At 43.6% G+C, this 17,615-nt stretch overlaps 2 protein-coding genes across 5 annotated transcripts in view; one reads left to right on the top strand and one right to left on the bottom strand.

Annotated features, from left to right (window-relative positions):
- The first annotated feature begins 121 nt into the window (after nt 1–121).
- On the top strand, nt 122–11,473 carry LOC104275551 (cyclin-dependent kinase 11B). Of its 4 annotated transcripts, none has more exons than XM_009871537.1 (19): nt 122–259; nt 905–1,020; nt 1,506–1,630; nt 2,026–2,164; nt 2,754–2,884; nt 4,055–4,177; nt 5,332–5,427; nt 5,538–5,666; nt 6,458–6,523; nt 7,085–7,260; nt 7,746–7,836; nt 8,010–8,131; nt 8,463–8,568; nt 8,736–8,857; nt 9,271–9,378; nt 9,800–9,916; nt 10,189–10,337; nt 10,995–11,184; nt 11,368–11,473. In XM_009871537.1, the coding sequence occupies exons 1-19, from the start codon at nt 149–151 to the stop codon at nt 11,458–11,460; spliced, it is 2,310 nt and encodes a 769-aa protein (XP_009869839.1). In that variant the 5' UTR covers nt 122–148; the 3' UTR covers nt 11,461–11,473. The 4 variants fall into 4 exon arrangements, with proteins under 4 accessions (XP_009869839.1, XP_009869840.1, XP_009869838.1 ...); XM_009871538.1 differs by having other exon boundaries at nt 149–259; nt 1,506–1,603; XM_009871536.1 differs by having other exon boundaries at nt 149–259; nt 1,506–1,633.
- Nucleotides 11,474–13,178: 1,705 nt separating this feature from the next.
- MMP23B (matrix metallopeptidase 23B) overlaps nt 13,179–17,615 on the bottom strand; it is a 7,536-nt gene continuing 3,099 nt past the window's right edge. Inside the window, exons 4-8 of the mRNA XM_009871534.1 lie at nt 16,283–16,450; nt 15,733–15,897; nt 15,105–15,215; nt 14,020–14,146; nt 13,179–13,577 (exon numbers count right to left, since the gene is read on the bottom strand). Of these exons, the coding sequence (XP_009869836.1) occupies nt 13,403–13,577; nt 14,020–14,146; nt 15,105–15,215; nt 15,733–15,897; nt 16,283–16,450 (746 nt within the window). The 3' untranslated portion in view covers nt 13,179–13,402. The remainder of the gene's footprint in view (nt 13,578–14,019; nt 14,147–15,104; nt 15,216–15,732; nt 15,898–16,282; nt 16,451–17,615) is intronic.

Below are 17,615 nucleotides of genomic sequence, written 5' to 3'. Positions count from 1 at the left end.
TTCCTCCGGCAGGGCGGTCGGTGGGTGCTTCTCGGTTTCAAAGGGGCTCTTGTGGTTCAGGGCTTTTCAGGATGCTGTACCGAGGGGTTGTCCGGTTAGGAAAAGGTTAACGTCGTGTTCTTTTTTCAGAGGTTTTTCTTAAACTCAAATGGGTGATGAAAAGGATTCTTGGAAGGTGAAAACTTTAGATGAAATTCTTCAGGAGAAAAAACGAAGGAAGGAGCAAGAAGAGAAAGCAGAGATAAAACGCATGAAAAATGTAAGTGGTCCATTGGTGTACGTGTGTTTCGAGTGAAACCCGAGGAGCTTCGGAGCCTGTGTCCTCGTTTTCTGAGGAGAAAAAGGCTTCTTGCCCTCTCGGTGGGCATGTTTCACGTGTGATCCCAAGTTCCGAAGTTTGGTGCTTCGCTAGGCTCTCATTTGCCTTGCGCTGTGCCCTGTGCTTTGTTTCGCAGTGGTTGTTAGGTGAGTTAAAGAAATCGATGTGAGTAACTGGAAGTTGCAGTCTGAGTAACAAGCTTTCTGAGATTTTATAGAAGCATGGGTTTAAATAACCGTTCTTGAATAACTTTCACGTTACTACTTGTTTGTGTATTACTACGTGCAAAATAACCTTCTTCTGGAAAAAAAAACAGCACCATGGTTAACACAATCCTCCGTTATTGTTTATTTTTATCAAATTGCATTGGATTTACAGAAGATCAGCTGTCGTTGCAATCAGACTGTGTTTAGCTGCTAACAGCTATGAAATCTCTACTTCCTAAGTTGCTGTACTGTACTGGTGTGACCAGCTGAGGGTGGCTTTTGAGCCAGGAATGGAAGAGTACTATTTAATCTTTTTTTATTTTGCGACGTAACAAAAAATTGCATTTTGGTTTTGCCCTTTCTTGTGTCTCCATCACAGTCAGATGATAGGGATTCAAAGCGGGATTCTCTTGAAGAGGGGGAGTTGAGAGATCATCGCATGGAAATAACAATCAGAAATTCACCTTACAGGAGGGAAGACTCTATGGAGGACAGGTAGGAATAAGAAAATAACCTTGTTACCTTAGGAAGAGTTACTGAAATTAACCTTTAGAAGTACTGCGAGGAGGGTTGGGATGCAGATGTGCCATCTCCTGTTCACAGAACATACCAGAGTATCTTTTTTAAATACTGATTAAGGCTTAATAGTGTCATATGTTCCAGTTTTGGCCACTACCTAGTAATGAAACAGTTGGCTCAAGACGTGGTTAAAGGCCTGCCAGGTTCTTTTTGGTGCTTAATTCATCCTCAGTTTGCTTTTGTATTAAAAGTGCATATGTAATAGCTTAACTCCTCATCTGTAGGTCTGATTTCTGTAACACATGGCTAGTGCCTTGATTGAGGGATACTATGGAAATTAATATAAATTAATAGAATAGGAAAAAACGCATTCTTTTCACAATGGAGAAAAGAGGAAACGGCACATGGTCTGTTTGACGGCACATGTAACCCTCCTGGGTTTATTTTGTCTTGCGTTTTAGAGGAGAAGAAGATGATTCCTTGGCTATAAAACCACCACAGCAAATGTCACGGAAGGAAAAAGCCCATCATAGAAAAGATGAGAAGAGGAAAGAGAAGCGCAGACATCGTAGCCATTCAGCAGAAGGTTGTAATTACTACGCTTAGATAACATCTCTGGTGCCTTCCCAAGGTGACGCCGAAAAGGCATTGTGTAGAGGGTAATTAGCAGTAACTGTAAACTGCAAGCAGCAGGACAAGCGGATGAGAGGAAGGAATTTTAACTGGTATTACTGCTTTGATTATGTTTAATGCCTTTATGGGAATGGCAGGGGTCTGTGCGTGTTTGAGAGGACAGCAGTCACTTGGGACAGAGAGTCTACTTTTGCTCTTTGAAGTCTTTTCAAATTTCCATTAAGAAAATAACAGAGAACATGAAAATAGGTCACCATAAGTTTCGTCCTTTCTAGTTTTGCTTTTTAAAAACAGAAGCGCTAAATATTTTGAGTAGTAACACTCCAAAATTCACTTTTGTTTGTTTAGGGAAGCATGCCAGAGTGAAAGAGAAAGAACGGGAACATGAGCGTAGGAAGAGACATAGAGAAGAGCAGGATAAAGCCCGTCGCGAATGGGAAAGACAGAAACGGAGAGAAATGGCAAGGGAGCATTCCAGGAGGGAGAGGTACATTGCGTCCATCCGCAGAATCACAGAATGCTAGGGGTTGGAAGGGACCTCGAAAGATCATCTAGTCCAACCAGCTTCCTCCTCTAAATCGATCTCTAACCATTCATTGCTCTGAAATCACAAATTCAGAGCAACAACTTGTCTGATGCCAGTGCCATGTTCCTGTGAATGTGTTGTCTAATGAAAATGCATTCTTGGCTTCAGTTACTTCTGTAATGGCTTCGGTACTGCAGATATTTCTAGGTGAATTCATTGCCGGTGTTTTACTGTAATGAAAAAAAGAAAAAAGCAGGAACCATGTTTGCACAGTGTCAAGGGATTCATTAACTGAACTTGCTCAATTTCTGTTTAAATGCTAATGAGAGTGCAGAAGCTCGTGTATTTTAGAGCTCGTGTTCGTTGTCTTTGGAACGCTGTTTTTAAAGGATCACACAAAAAGCTGCCTCAGTTTTTGACCACTGATACGCAGTCAGTGGTGTTGGTGCTAGTGGAATTGAATGGCGCCGGAGTTTGTAACAGCAAAACAGTTTTCCTTTAGTTTGTAAGCTGTGAGCGGCAACGTAACAAAAAAATAATTCTTTTCTAGAGATCGCCTGGAGCAACTTGAGCGAGAACGAGAGAGGAAAATCAGAGAGCAGCAAAAGGAACAAAGGGAGCAAAAAGAGCGAGAAAGGCGAGCTGAAGAAAGACGTAAGGAACGGGAAGCCAGAAGAGAAGGTAACTGTCTCTGTGTAAACGTTACTAGAGCTTACTATCTGCTGACGCGCACAATGGAGGTATAGAAAGATTTTTTTACTTAAATCAGTGCTAGAATTTAAAAAAAAATTAAAGAGCAGAAGCCTTCTATGTGGGAGGGGGCAAAAAAAATCTTTTAAGTTCTACATGGGGAAATAAACCAGTGCCACATGCCTTCAGTGTCATGGCATATCAATTAGCCACTAAGTCTTTCTTAGCCTCTCTTCGTTAATCTGGTTTTCTGTAGAAACGATTTATGTACTTGGCATTGTCTCTGTGCATGCATGTGTGTGTATCTGTCATGATCCCAGTCGCTTCTGAACTCTTTGGCTGAGTCTAACCCGATGGGATAGAGATTGAAGTCTCAAAATTGAGTGGTTTAAGGGCTTGGGGAAATAAATTGCAAAGGTAGGGCTCCAGCTGTGAAAATGGCTGTAGTGGGAGTCGTGGGGAAGTTCTGATAACCGAGCACTTTAAATTAAGTTCTACACATGAACCCTCTCTTTGCGTAGCACATCAGGTCCTTGCAGTCTAAGTTCAGATGGGTTTTGGTTAAAGCAGCTCTGTTTGTCCCAGGTTTCAGTGGTAAAAACCAGAGCTCATTTCCTGTGGTCGAGTGAAAAAGATTGTTCAGGAGCAGCAGCGGTTGTGTTTATTGCTGCTCTTCCTAGTTGGGCTCATTCGTACCAGTCAGCCCCTTTCTGTGCTTGGTGTTGATGCTGATACGGCTCCATCTATCTTGCCTTTCGTTTTAGTTATTTTTATTGCTCTAAATGTTCTGTCAGCTCCTTCTAAACCTTAGCGGGTTTTACTCTTTTTTACTCTTCCTGATCTGTCCACTTCTCTCTCTGGCAGTAACACCCCAGTTTCAGGGTGTCTGCTCTGTCATATTTAGGGCATCTTGCTTCTGTTCCCCAAGCATGGCAGCACCTTTCTCTGAGTAACACAAACCCGTATTTTATTGTGCGTGAGGTAAATCGTAGTCCTTTACTCTCCTAGACACAGTCAGGTTCCGCTTCCACTCCTCCCCGCTCCCCTTTTTAGCGTGTGAGGAAGAACGAAAAGTACGTGAAGCAGGTGATTTTGGCAGACAGAAGTGTTCTAATTAGGGCAGGGAGATGTAACGATTTCTTCCGGTTTTGTTTTCACTAGTTTCTGCACACCATAGAACAGTGAGGGAAGAATATGGAGACAAAGTAAAAATGAGACCCTGGAGTCGCAGCCCATTACGACAGCAAAGAGACAAGCTTGAGCAAGGAGATAGCAGGAAACCAGGTAGCCATTGCCACTTTATCATGTCTTTGCCTGCGGGCTAAGAGGAGCTCTTTGGGGTTAGTGTTTCATTTTTAGTAGCAAACTATATCCCTGGTACTCTGCTGAAAGTATTAGCCACTTCAGCCACGGTGGCGTAACTCTGGAATATTCATGAATACATAGAGATGTACGGTTTTCCAAAGCAATGCTGCCTTTGCAGGTAATTGTGCAAGTGACAAATGGAACGAATCTCCTTTTTGGCAGTAGGGGTAGTCATTTAAAAAGTTTCCAAGAGAGTTACTTCATTCAGTGATGAAAGAAGCAGCTGACTGAATTTTAAATTTAATTCCCTCAAAGATTTAAAACAGATTTTACACTAGCTCCAGCTGGATTCACTGTTAGGAACTAAGCTACCTTACAAAGTTACCTTACAGGGGCCGATATAGTGTAAGCATCACTGATGTTGCCATCTCGTAGAAGAAAACAAATGCCTCAGGCAGTGTTGGTTAGATGGTGTGTTTTGTTTTCTGAGCCAGAAAATGGTCCTTCCCAGGCCTAGAAGTCCTGACTGTGAGTAGAGAACTTGCACAACTGACGTCATAGTGTCCTTGGTTAAAGAAAAGCTCTGTGTCTGCTTGTTAATGTGTGTAGCTGTAAAAATAAGTGTAACTGTTCCAAGTTAGCCGATTGCAGATGTAATCGGCTGGAATTCCAGGTGCAGGCAGGCAGCAAGTCCTTTCAAGCTACTGTCTCATCCATCCCCAGCTATTGGCACGTGGTATTTCATGGGGGTCCAGAGGGACTGCATTAGAATAGTAAGTGCTCTGTGTACACACATCAGTGAGACTGTGTTGTGGTGATGCTTGTTACCATGTTACTTTAAAAAAAACACATTAAAAAAGCAATTAATCTTAGAGGGGTTTAGGTATGTGTCACGTTTAAAAACGCAAAAGGTCGATACTCTGCATTTAGTCTGTTGATCCTGCACCACTGCAATTCAGAAGAGCTGCTTATATTTGAGCAGAGCGCGAAACTGTGTTCGTGCTCTGTATTTCCAATAAGGAACGTTCAGCACTGATTTAATGGCCAGAGAAAGCAAAGCAGTTACCTGGGTATCCAGTCCGAGGAGTGGTACTCAGTCAGCACCCTGTTTGTAATTTTTATCATCTCAGCAGTAAAAGAAGAGAAACCAGAAGAGAGAGATCCTCTTTCAGACTTGCAAGACATCAGTGACAGTGAGAGAAAGACCAGCTCGGCAGAGTCTTCATCAGGTGATTAGATGCAATTGAGGAGATGTCACTAATTGTGCAGCTGTCTGCTGAGGGAACCCTGTGTTAGAGCGTGTGCCCACTTAGGTATGTGTTCGATTGTTCCGCAACAGAGTCTGGATCAGGCTCGGAAGAAGAGGAGGAGGAGTCCAGCAGTGAAGGTTCTGAGGAAGAGGGCGAGGAAGAGGAGGAGGAGGAGGAGACGGGAAGCAATTCTGAGGAAGTCTCTGAGCAGTCAGCTGGTGAGTAACATAAAGCAGGTCCTGGACTGGTGTGTTATGATTTGCTTTGTTTCTCACCTTACGGTTTTATTTGAACATTTTCCTTTTCTCTTAGTCTAGGATAGGCTGAGACCTCACAGGTCAAGATAACTAAAAAGAAAAAAAAAACAAGTACAAGTCATATTCTATCCTTTTATATAGAGGTAATACCAATTATTCATCTAAGAAGCCAGGTTAGAAAACTGAAAGCCATTTTTTTCTTCCTAAATGGTGTGAGGCTAACCCTTGAAGTAATTTTGTAACGTAACATTCTGTAGAGAACAAATCTGCGCTTACTTGGGGGGTGGTGAAATACAATTGTGTCTTTTTAAATTATTTTCAGTTGCAAATTTTAGTAGTTTTTTTTCATGCCAGTACAAGTAAATTAACATAATAAAAATGGTTTAGTAAAAAATCCTTACAACTGTTTTTGTAATTAATTAGTAAAGAAAAGGCACAAGTGTGCCTTTTAAAATCTATCACAGCTAATAAATATTCATGAGCTTCCTGAATTAATTTATTCACGTAACCCCATCCTGGAGTTCCCAGATAATTGGCAAGAGTGGTGTTCTCTATGGGAAGCTGGAAAGTGCAGTTTTGTGGAGTTAGGGAAGGCATTTGCTTTCCAAGTGGAAAATAATTACGAGGTCACTAACAAGATAAAGAAGGTGAAGGCAGCTGGCAAGTTAGAAAAGTGTTTCAGTGGCGATCTGCCTTACGTGGAACCACACGAGTGCTGAGGTTATTCAATCGAACTTGATTCTGTTTTGCAGAAGAGGTGAGCGAAGAAGAAATGAGTGAAGAGGAGGAACGGGAGAATGGAAACCACATCCCAGTTGGTACAATGCAAATACTGAATATTTAAAGCTGATGTTTTTGCATTTCTCCAAATACTTATAAAAAATATTTTAAATATATTTCTTGTTGCGCTTTTGCCATCGTTCTAAAGCGTTGTATATTTGGCATTTTGAGGTCATTCTCATGTCAAAATCAGAAATTCCTTGAAATCTGTTCCAAGGTCTGTGTTTAGAGGAAATCAGATACTAGTCTAATGAGCTCATCTTTTTCATTTTGGGACTTCTGTCCTGTCCTTTCATCAAAAAAAACTTTGCAGTCAGAATGAGACATACTGGGGCGGTTTTCTTTTCCATTTTGTTAGTGTAAAGATTTCTGACGTGCTGTATTTATCGTGATTGTATGTACGTGACTCTAAATGAGTTCTCGGAAACATCATCTTTGCAAAGAGGAGAAATTAGGCTTCTCAATCGTCTTTTCTGTTGCAGTAACTTAAGGTGCATGAGTTGCACAAGCTCAGCATGTCATTACCCTTAACTGTCTGGAGCTGAACTTAACCCTTCCAAAGGGCTCCCTCTTTCCACGACTGATTCTGACTTTTAAAGTTACAGAGTCGAGGTTTGACCGAGATTCGGCAGGAAGCGAAGTAGAAGAGGAGGAGGTAGGGGAGGGCACCCCTCATTCCAATGCCATGACCGAAGGAGACTACGTTCCTGACTCGCCGGCGTCCTCCCCCATCGAACTGAAGCAAGAGCTTCCCAAGTATCTTCCTGCACTTCAGGTAGAGCAGCTCTTAACGGGTGCTTCAGGATCTCTTGGGAGAGAAGAGTTCTGTTAACGTGAACAGAACCTGACGGGTGGTTATTCTTTTCGTAGCCAATACCAAAGGGTAGACGTACAAAGGGAAAGCATGTTTTTAATTACTATGGGAAAGGTATCTATCAGTCTCAGGTGCCGAGGTGCTGCCTTTGCTGTTATGGCAGAAATTTCAGTTTATTCCGTGCAAAAGTGAATGAGTGAAGAGTTAATGAAATAATTTACTAAAACACAGATGCTGACCAGGATTCCTCTGGGGGTCCCAGTGAAATAAACCCCAAAGATATCTTTCTCACATGGCGTAGCCATGTTGTTGGGTTTTTTTGGTAAATTTTAACTATTCCTGTGAAGTTGATGAAGTTTACCATATGTCTTCTTAAAACAAAAAAAGCGAAAGCCTCCCCCAGATGCCGGAGGAGTAAATGTTATCCATCTGTCTGTTTTCTTCAGGGATGTCGTAGCGTGGAGGAATTTCAGTGTTTGAACAGGATTGAAGAAGGAACATACGGCGTCGTGTACAGAGCAAAAGACAAGAAGACGGGTTAGTATCACTCGTCTCTAGTTGGTATCTTTGGTATTTAGCGGTGCAGTTGTAGGTGCCTTGGTTCCTCTGTTTATTTTAGAATAATACGACCACTTGGTCTCCTTCTTAACCTGTATTTTGTTAGCCGTGTGATGGGAAATCCACAGTCACTAATTCTGTTTTCTTTGCAGATGAAATTGTGGCTCTGAAGCGACTGAAGATGGAAAAGGAAAAAGAAGGCTTTCCCATTACTTCTCTGAGAGAAATAAATACTATTCTGAAAGCACAACATTTAAATATTGTCACTGTCAGAGTAAGGACACAACCTTCTCTTTCAGAAGTATTTCTGCTTTTGAAATATTGCCTCTTGGCTTTTAAAATGCCTTATAAAAAATGTTAGCGTTCATAGCAGCGCTCATTTCTGTGACCAGTTGTATACTGCCTGTGAGCTATGGAGACATGACTTGTCTCTACATCAGCTAATGTTTTGCAAAAATTAGCTTTTGGGTTTCTCATAGAGAAATTAATTTTCTGTGGATTTTACTGACGGCAAGCTCCACTTATCATCTTGCCAGGCAGTTTGTAAAATTCACTCTTGCGTGCTCTTTAACTGCTGTGTGCTTGTCTGATCGTTTGTGTTTTAGGAAATCGTTGTAGGCAGTAATATGGATAAAATCTACATTGTAATGAACTACGTCGAACACGATCTCAAGAGTCTGATGGAAACGATGAAGCAACCATTTCTACCAGGTACTCTTTGCCGTAGTCTCCGGTAATTCTCAAAACTGGAAAACTGGCCAACGCAAACCTCCGTGTCTTTGGGCCATACTGGCATCAAACTAACTCAAAAAAAAAAAAATTAAAGATGGATGGGATTTATTCTCTTAAGTTCCTTTGGCTTCTTTTTATCATTTCAGGTGAAGTGAAAACCTTGATGATTCAATTACTTCGAGGAGTCAAGCATCTTCACGACAACTGGATACTTCACCGAGACTTGAAAACTTCCAACCTGTTGCTCAGCCACTCCGGCATTTTAAAAGTAAGAATATACTGCCCTTAGGCAAACCCTCGTTTCGCAGTGGGGTCAGAGCCACATAAATGTTTTGTGTTAACCTCGAAGAGGTACGAGCTGTGGCTGTAAATACAGTTGGGAGAGAGTGAACTTTACTGTCACAGTGAAGAGACAGGCGTGCCCCAGCTGTAAGATTGATGCTGGGATGTGACAAACAAGCATGGGCTGGTGGCTCCTGAATTCTTTCTGGCATGGTTAGAAGTCTGAGCAGCACTCTCTTGCTTAGTGCAAAAACCAAGGAAGGCCCGTGAGGAACAGCATCCCCTGCGGGGCTGGTGTTGCTGGCCGGAAGCCGTGCGGTAGCCAGCGTGGCCAGCACACCTGTGTGCTGACAGTAATGTCAGTGTTGGAAATCTTGCTGATCACCAGTTTTTGTTTAGGTTGGAGATTTTGGACTGGCCCGTGAATATGGGTCTCCACTGAAGCCTTACACACCCGTGGTCGTGACGCTTTGGTACAGGGCTCCCGAGTTGTTGCTTGGAGCTAAGGTACGTTTCTCCTCCCTCCCTTGGCTGCTAGAGCAATGACTCTTCAGACCGACTTTGTGTGATAATTTATGGACAAAGCGAGTACGTTTGATTCTTTGCGTTGATTTAGAGCTGGGAATTCTGAATCTTTAGTGATCTTTTTCCTAATACCATGGCTGAAAGGGTTTTCTGCTCAAAACCTTCACAAATTCACAGTAGCTTTAACTTTTAAATGAATACAGTTGAGACCTGTGCCTTTGGGATTGGAGTGATTGTATGTGTTCTGTTCAGAGTGGTAGAGTCCTTAAAAAAGCCCAAATAACCCTCCCTCCCCCAAAAAAACCCAAATAATACTCCAAACCAAAAGAACTGCCCCTCAACAACACCTCAGTGAAAGTGTCTTCCCGATTCTGTGACGTATTCATATATTCTTTCTTTTCAGGAATATTCAACGGCGATAGACATGTGGTCGGTGGGGTGTATCTTTGGGGAGCTGTTAACACAGAAGCCCCTTTTTCCTGGGAAGTCAGAGATTGACCAAATTAACAAGGTTTTTAAGGTGAGTTTTTAGCACCTATGGAGTCTGACTGACTGGTTTTAGAGACTGCATTAGAGTATTAAAGAAATTAAAGGTGCCTGTTGCTTTTTGCCAGAGATTCAGCCTTAGAGGATCGTTTCTCTGATTCTTGTTTTAAAATGCTAAGTCTAAGACCGTGACTGGTGTTATATCTGTCTTCTCTGGATACTTCCCAACTCCTCTAGCTGCATCATAAGTCAGTAGGAGGGTTGCTCTCTAGAGCGAGTTTATTAAGGAGCTGGTTTAATTGACAGGATCTGGGGACTCCAAGTGAAAAAATCTGGCCGGGTTACAATGAGCTGCCAGCAGTGAAGAAGATGACGTTCACGGAATATCCCTATAACAACCTCCGCAAGCGATTTGGAGCGCTCCTCTCTGACCAGGGCTTCGATCTGATGAACAAGTAAGTGCCGCCTTCCAGCATGTTCTGCACAAATGTGTTCACGAGCTGTCTTAGAGGTACAAAATGACGTGTAGTGGAGCTTATTTCAGACGTTTAGCCTTGTCAAAACCGGCTGAGGCGCTCGGAGGCTGTGACATTCCTCGCAAGGATATTCCTCACTCTCACAACAGCTTTACTCAGTGCCCCGTGCTTTTAATGCCTACTCTTAAACCTCAGTCCAGAACTGATTTTGCACACCCATATCCTAGAAGGACAGAAAAATGATTTAGTAGTCGTTTTAGCTGGGTCTTGTCATGTTTAATGATGTGCTGTCAGCTCTTGTGTAGTCTAGAGCTTGTTAAAACAAATGATAATTGAAAAAAGGGGGAAGAAGAGGTCATATTAAAAGATTTAGAAAACAGAGCTATAGCTGACTACCTGCAGGGTCTGAGGTGTCTGATACACCCCTGTAAACAGATCCCTCCGAAAACTACTTCTGAGATGTAGTTCCAGCTGCTGTTCATGAATTACAGGTTCACACAGGAAGTGTGCTTTTAAAATCAGAAAATTGTAAATCACGTTGCTGAAGAATTCATTATTTTGAGGCTAATCTTTTTTTGTCTTTCTACCCCTCTCTCTCTTCTTCCCTCTTCCATTGTCGTCCTAAACTCTTCTCAGCTTTTTGACGTACTACCCAGCCAGAAGAATTACTGCCGAGGATGGTTTGAAGCACGAATATTTCCGAGAGACTCCCCTTCCTATCGACCCCTCCATGTTCCCCACGTGGCCAGCGAAAAGCGAACAACAGAGGGTAAAACGTGGCACGAGCCCACGACCCCCCGAGGGCGGCCTCGGCTACAGCCAGCTGGTAAGCACAGCGGTCGAGACTCCCCCCGCCTTAGGCGTTTCCAAATCCTGATATTGGAAGAGTTCACGTAGTCTCCTGGAGATACTTGAACTAGTTTATTGTTGTTGCCATTTATCTTTCTGGGGTGGAGAGGAAATGCATCTGCACACACACCGATAAATGCCTTGGGATTGGTTTTCACAGGGCGACGACGATCTGAAAGACACGGGTTTTCATCTGACCACCACGAATCAAGGTGCATCGGCGGCAGGACCTGGATTCAGCCTCAAGTTTTAAACTCAACATGAAAGAGGGAGGGGAAAATAAAAAAGAAAGGAAAAAAAAAAAAAAAAAAGAACTGTTCATGTGAGTCGATTTCTGAGTTCCCCAGTTCTGTTCGTCACGTCAGGGAGACTGGCTGATTTTCACAGGGAAAAAGTCAAACGTCATCCCAGATTCAGAGGCTTTGCCTGGGTGTGGAGTATAAGTGCTGCATTCCATTGGAGGACTGAGTTAACCTGAAAAGCCAAGGATCGCTACAAAATTCGACAAAGGAAAACTTGAAGTACAAGCCTGGAACAGTTTCTGGTTTATTTTTAGCTTTTTTTTTTTCATGGGTTTGTTTTGTTTTGGTCTTTTCCTTGTAAATTTGTAGAATTAAAATAACATTTTTAATTGTTCAGCGGTCTGAAGGATTTAATTTCTCCACATGCAGCGAACTTGGATGTTGGGGCCATTGAGTATTCTAGAGTAGAAACTTATTCCACCCCTGCTGCCCCCCAAATCTGTGTTGTCTCTATTCCAGCACAGTTTCAGCCTGGGCAAACAACGTTTTGTAATTTTAAATAAATTGTATGCGTGTGAGTATAGTTAGGGCAAAAGAAAAACCAGTTCTGAGGAAAGGGCTGGACTGGATACAATATGTTTGAGTGCACTGCTGAGCTGAACAGGGTTTGATGTGTTGTAGACATGTTTTTACAATGGGACTGATGCAAAAGACCTCCTCTATTGTTTTATAAATCAAAAAGATTTAATATGGAGACTTGAAGCTTTATTTTCTATAGAAAGTTCTTTTACGTATGCCCTTTTTCCCATTAAAAAAAAGGAACTTAGCATTACTGATTGCATAATGCCCTATCCCCCTCCTTTCTCGTAAGACAGAAGACGAGCGGAGTGATGTTGGAATATCAGATCCTTCTGGGTCCGATTTGTAGCCCAGCCTTCTTTCCTGGGAACAGAAGGATTTGGAAAATACCGGGGTATGCATGCAGTGAGAACCGGGCAGCACTCCAGTAAAAGGATTAACTTAAATTATAAATATTCTGTCCGTTTCAAGCACTGTAAGACTTTTTCTGGGTAAAGGTCAGGGAACTGGAATGTGGATGTATTGAAATCGAGGGTAAGTTTTGAAACCAGTAGAGGTTTTAGTCTCTGTGGAGGAACACAGAACTCTTGTCTCTTAGGGCCTGATTGATTCCCTGGTACTGAGCCAGTTCTGTTCCCACTCTGCTCAGTGACGTGGACGGGATTTTAGCAAGATCCCTCATCTGTGGAGATCAATAACTTTTTTTTTTTTGGTAGAAGGGAAATACCAGCTCTCCCTGAGTAGTGCAGTGCTGTTCCATCACTGCATTTCAGCTTTTTATTTCGTCTCAGTTGCCTATTTTTTACGTGGAGCGCTCACCTTCTATCCTCCTGAGCTTCATTGTCCGTGGAAAGATGCAATAAATACAAACCGCAGGAAAGCAGTTGGGGGCAGAAAAAGATGTTCTGTGGGTATCTGAACACGTCAAAACCTGGAGTAATTAGAGCGGGTTTGTTGTGCCCATTCACCCTCCTGACAAGTAAAAGAAAAAGTCGTATTAGATCTCACACTTTTTTAAAAGGTTCTGATGCTGTCGTCCATTTGTTTGATGACAAATTCTGTTCTGGTTTTTCAGCAGTCTGCAGTGATCCACACAGTTCAACTGCAACACCCGACGCTTCACTTTTTTTTAAAAAAAAAAGTTTTTAATTCTCTGTACGGCACATACTTGATAAATTCTTCATCATTAAAACTGATTCGGAAAAGTTTTAGGTTCCAGTAATCCCGTCTCAGAGTCTCTTTTGCGCAAGAAATGGAAGCAGTTGATGGAGAAGTTCAGTTGTGCTACTTGAGATTAAATATAAAATGCCAAAGAAACATTCTGAATTTGAAGCAGAATTGGGAGTAACTGAAGTGCTCGTTCCAGGGCCCTTGTTAGTGCTTCAGTCTGATTCTCCAGGAATAAGTAGTCAAGATTCTTTCTTTTTTCTTTACTATACAAGTGTAAGTTCCTTCGTTAATTGCATTTGCAATGATGCTCATGTGATCTTCATTTAAGGATAAGTAACCCGGATATGAGTATTCCAGAAGCTCTTTATCTTTATACCAGCTGTCGTAAGAAAAATAATATAAATTAAACTACAGAATATCTAGTACAATGCAGCCTGACACAACTCATGGACTCTCGGATACCTCCAGAAATAACAGGCTTATACATGCATAAGAATTCACAAACTACTAACTGAAATTTAAGACTGCAGGGTTTTTTGCAAGAAAATGGGCCAGGGAATTCGACTTGATGGTAAGAATTGTCTTTTTGCCATCTATTTGATCCTTTTTTTTCAGCTCAGCGTGTTCATTTCACAGTAAATTCTTTGCCACGTTAGGGACAGTATTTGCACGCTCCCTGCTCACAGCTCGGCAGCCCCCCCGCTGCCCGCTCTGCGGCCAGATGAGCTGCGTCCTGAGCGAGGCTGTTGTGTCAGCCCTCCTCAGGGGGAAGCAAGCTGCAAAGTCTCCTGAAGGACTGGAATAAATAATAGGGCACTTACTAAACTTTGCCTTTTTTATGAATTATCTTCTGTCCGCAGCGGAAGGTGACGTTCCTGCCTTCAGAAACAGTCTTGGTCTTTGTCCTCGGCGGGGGCAGAGTAGGAGGAACTGTTGGGAATGGGAATTCTGTCCACCAGAGGTGAGAGAAAGAAACAGCAGAAGGTAGTTGGCATATCTCAGCTTTAGTCATTCCAAACACACTTTCACAGAATTATGTTATCATCTAAGGAATCTTAAAGTATTCCTGTTACAAACCCCTCGTACTAAGCAATTCCCAGCTAGCCCTGTTCATATGCAAAGGGAACAATTTTGTGGCGTGTAAACCGACAGAGATGGCTAAAAATCAATTCGCCTCTTTCATATATACGGAAGAGTATATGAACAATCCCCTAGAGTCTATGGGTTTGTCATTATCGGGCTGCATCTTTGCATTAATCTGGCCTAAGAAAATATCTTTGTACTGGAGAATGAGGTCCCAGTGACACGGGGCGGCTGTTTAAGGTCAGCAGGTATTTAGCTGAATTCCACAGCTGCAACAACTTGACCTGATCCTATGCTAGTCCCTTACCTGGATTCATGGAACTGAGAGACTAGATAAGGTGATTAACATGCTTTATCTTCTTTTTTATGGAGCAGCTGAAGCCCAGCTGTGCTTGAGATGTTATTTGTCTTGTTTCGGTTTCCTGGGTGCAGGAGGAGCTGCACTGCATTTCTTATCTCTGAATTTAACTCCTCAGCATCCCACTCCCTCAGCTGGGGCTGAAGGGGAAGCCCTTGTCTGAGGCACAGGGAGGAGTTGTGTGTTCAGAGACTCCCTGTCATTGCTTCAGTGAAACTAGAGAAGAACAGGGACAGTTTAATCTTTTAAGTCCATGAATGTTTAAACACAAAAGCTGCTTCCTACTGCCAAGCCTCGATCTTGGCTGAAATCTATGGGGCCATCTCTGCTACAGCTGGATGGGGCATCCGCTGAGCTCGAGTGCAGAACTCAGAGCCTGCCTGTCCCTGCATCAAACACCCCTAACTTTTACCTCCTCCCTCTGTGCAAACCCCACCACGAATCACAGAAAGAAAGCTCAGGTACCGTAGCAGAAGTCACAGGTGGATGGACAGTGCTTCTTCATCAGCTTCCTGCGTTTCTCGCAGAAACCTTTTTGCGCCCATGCCGGGCACATAAATAATCTGTCTTTACAACCTGAAACGGAGGCAGAGAAGGCATTAGAGGGATTGGGGTAGATGGTTCCTTCCGAGAAACAAATTGACGCTTCACCTAAAGCATTTTGTTCAATGTAAGTGGTAGCTGGGACAGGAAAGAATCGTGCCACCGCCTGTTTGCTTTGTGGAGAGTTTTGTTACCCTGTATTAATACATCTGAGTCCAGCCAAAAGCGTATTTAACAGCTCTTTGTCTTCCTCCCTCCTTTGCACTGAGCTTTTCCTTTCCCTTTGGGCATCTGCTGCTTGCAAATGCGTAAATGTGAGTCGGGGCTCTAAAACTTCTCTCCGAATCGGGAAGGCAGGAGCACGAAGTCTGTGAGACTTCCAGCCTCTCCTGGCCACCACATTTGAAGCCGGCAGGGCTGGAACCAGACCATGGTCGGCTCACGGCTCCGTCCTTCCAAATGACGAGGGTCTAACACCACAAGGATCCAAGGGATGCTTTAGGCAAACCTTTACACGGATGACCCCAGAGCACAACGCTGCCTCCCTTACCGTAAAGCCTGTGAATTCCCCAGACTTCATCCTGGGAGATGGTTTTTTTCCCGGTCAAGGTGGCGTTGATGTGCATGAGGGCGTTGGGGTTCAGGGAGTGCATGAGCCCCAAAGCGTGTCCTATCTCGTGAGCTGCTACATGGACCAGATCCGTAAGCCAAACGCCTGGGAGAAAAATGGAAAAAAACCACCGAGCTGGCACCATGTGCTGAAGCACATTTGCTAATCCTGGTGTAAAAGCAGAGGGAATAGCTAAGCCCAGGGAGGGTACGGTCTTAGCAAAACCGATGGTTTCCACACGCTTCTAATTTCACCTCCAGAGGTGGCTGAACTATTGAATAAATCTACTGAACTACTCAGCAGAAAGAAATGGCACTGCCACCACACAATCCCTTGCAGCAGTTTTGCCACCTGACTCCAGGTGACACCAGGCCAACAACTTCCAACACTACCGAAAATCACAACCGTTGCCTCTTTCCCAAACCAGGCAAACCCCAGAACTAAGCTGGAAATCCTACAGGCATTACGTGCTCCCCGAGCCACGCGGTACCTTTTTTCCAGCTGAACCGGGTATTCCCCAATATCCAGTATTCATGGTCATCAAAATGGATTTCCCCGTTGGGCGGGAAGAAGGCGTGGGCGAGCTCCCCCGTGGTGCCATCAAAGCAGTGGTGAATGAGAGACTCCAGGCAGTCGGTGTGATTGATGGAGTAGAAGCCTGTGGAAAAAAAACCAAAACAAACAGCAGATTTCGTGTATCCAGCAGGATAAGCCCAACCAGGACGCAGACAGCTGTAAACTTGTGGTTTACTTAAAAAAAAATTAATAATTCTTACAGTGTGGCATGTTTTTCAGCCTACAGGGCCACAAATGGAAAAATAAGTGTAAAGCAATCGTCAGGAACGATGGCTAGGTGATGTAACCTACGCCCAGCCCCGTGATGACCCAGGATTTAAAGCTGGGTCCAATGGCCACAAATGAGTCCACTTTTCAGAAAGGAACGCTGACCTCTTTTTGCCACACCACATGGAAATTGTTTGGGTTTTTTTTTTTGAGAGCTCGTTGGATAATAAGGTGATAATCCCAGGATGTAATTGTTCTGTTTAAACGTAAATACACAGCTAGCCTTGGAGCCGTAGCTGCTTGCTGGCCTTTTGCTGGCATCATGGCAGCATCGCAGCGTACCCTGCGTCCACCGGAAGCAGGGCCGCCTGGAGCTCACACGTGGCAGCAGGACAGACCAGACCCCTGGGAAGGCAAATCACGTGCCTGGAAGCAGCGTCACGCAATGGGAGAGCGAAGAGCCTGTTGCGAAACACCGGCGGATGTGCTGGTTATCTCAGTGCTGCTGCCATCTACACAGGAAATAATTACTCCACGTAAAACCATAAATTTACATCTGGGGTTGAATCTGGACAGGTAACGCCTCAGCACCAACTGAGAAACTCAGGAAGTAACTACTGTGTAGGGACACCGGGGTGGAGGGAAGGGGAGGAGAGAGAGGAGAGGAAAAATGGGCTTGATCCTGTTGGACCAACAAAAGGGCGACTAAAGTCAAACAAGCTGGAATGTGTCACCTGCTCATTGGCTCTGTGTGACCTTGGACATGTCACTTCACTTCTCAATACTGAGTTTCCTCCATTTGGGGATCAGAGCGAATCCCAGCCCAGTGGCAGATTTTGAAGGTTAATTCTTTTCAAATACCTAAAGCTTCCCGACTGCCGCATTCACAGAAAGTGTTAATCATAACATTAACATCTTTTCAGACCTACTGGAAGTCTTTTCTCTACCCGAGTCAAGACAAATCACGCCCCAGATCCTTGCCCGAGAGGCTCTGCTCAGCCAGCCCTGCCACACAGGACGGCCACCTCCTGCCCCCGAGC

This window comes from Apaloderma vittatum, unplaced genomic scaffold (assembly GCF_000703405.1).
Source record: "Apaloderma vittatum isolate BGI_N311 unplaced genomic scaffold, ASM70340v1 scaffold32196, whole genome shotgun sequence".
Lineage (NCBI taxonomy): Eukaryota > Metazoa > Chordata > Aves > Trogoniformes > Trogonidae > Apaloderma > Apaloderma vittatum.
This window is presented reverse-complemented; position numbering and strand designations above follow the sequence as displayed.

Coding starts and splice junctions, on each gene's coding strand:
- LOC104275551 (XM_009871535.1), top strand. CDS start 149: ATGGGTGATGAAAAGGATTCTTGGAAGGTGAAAACTTTAGATGAAATT. Junction 1,634..2,025: donor TAGCCATTCAGCAGAAGGTT/GTAATTACTACG, acceptor TTGTTTGTTTAG/GGAAGCATGCCAGAGTGAAA. Junction 5,428..5,537: donor CTCGGCAGAGTCTTCATCAG/GTGATTAGATGC, acceptor GTTCCGCAACAG/AGTCTGGATCAGGCTCGGAA.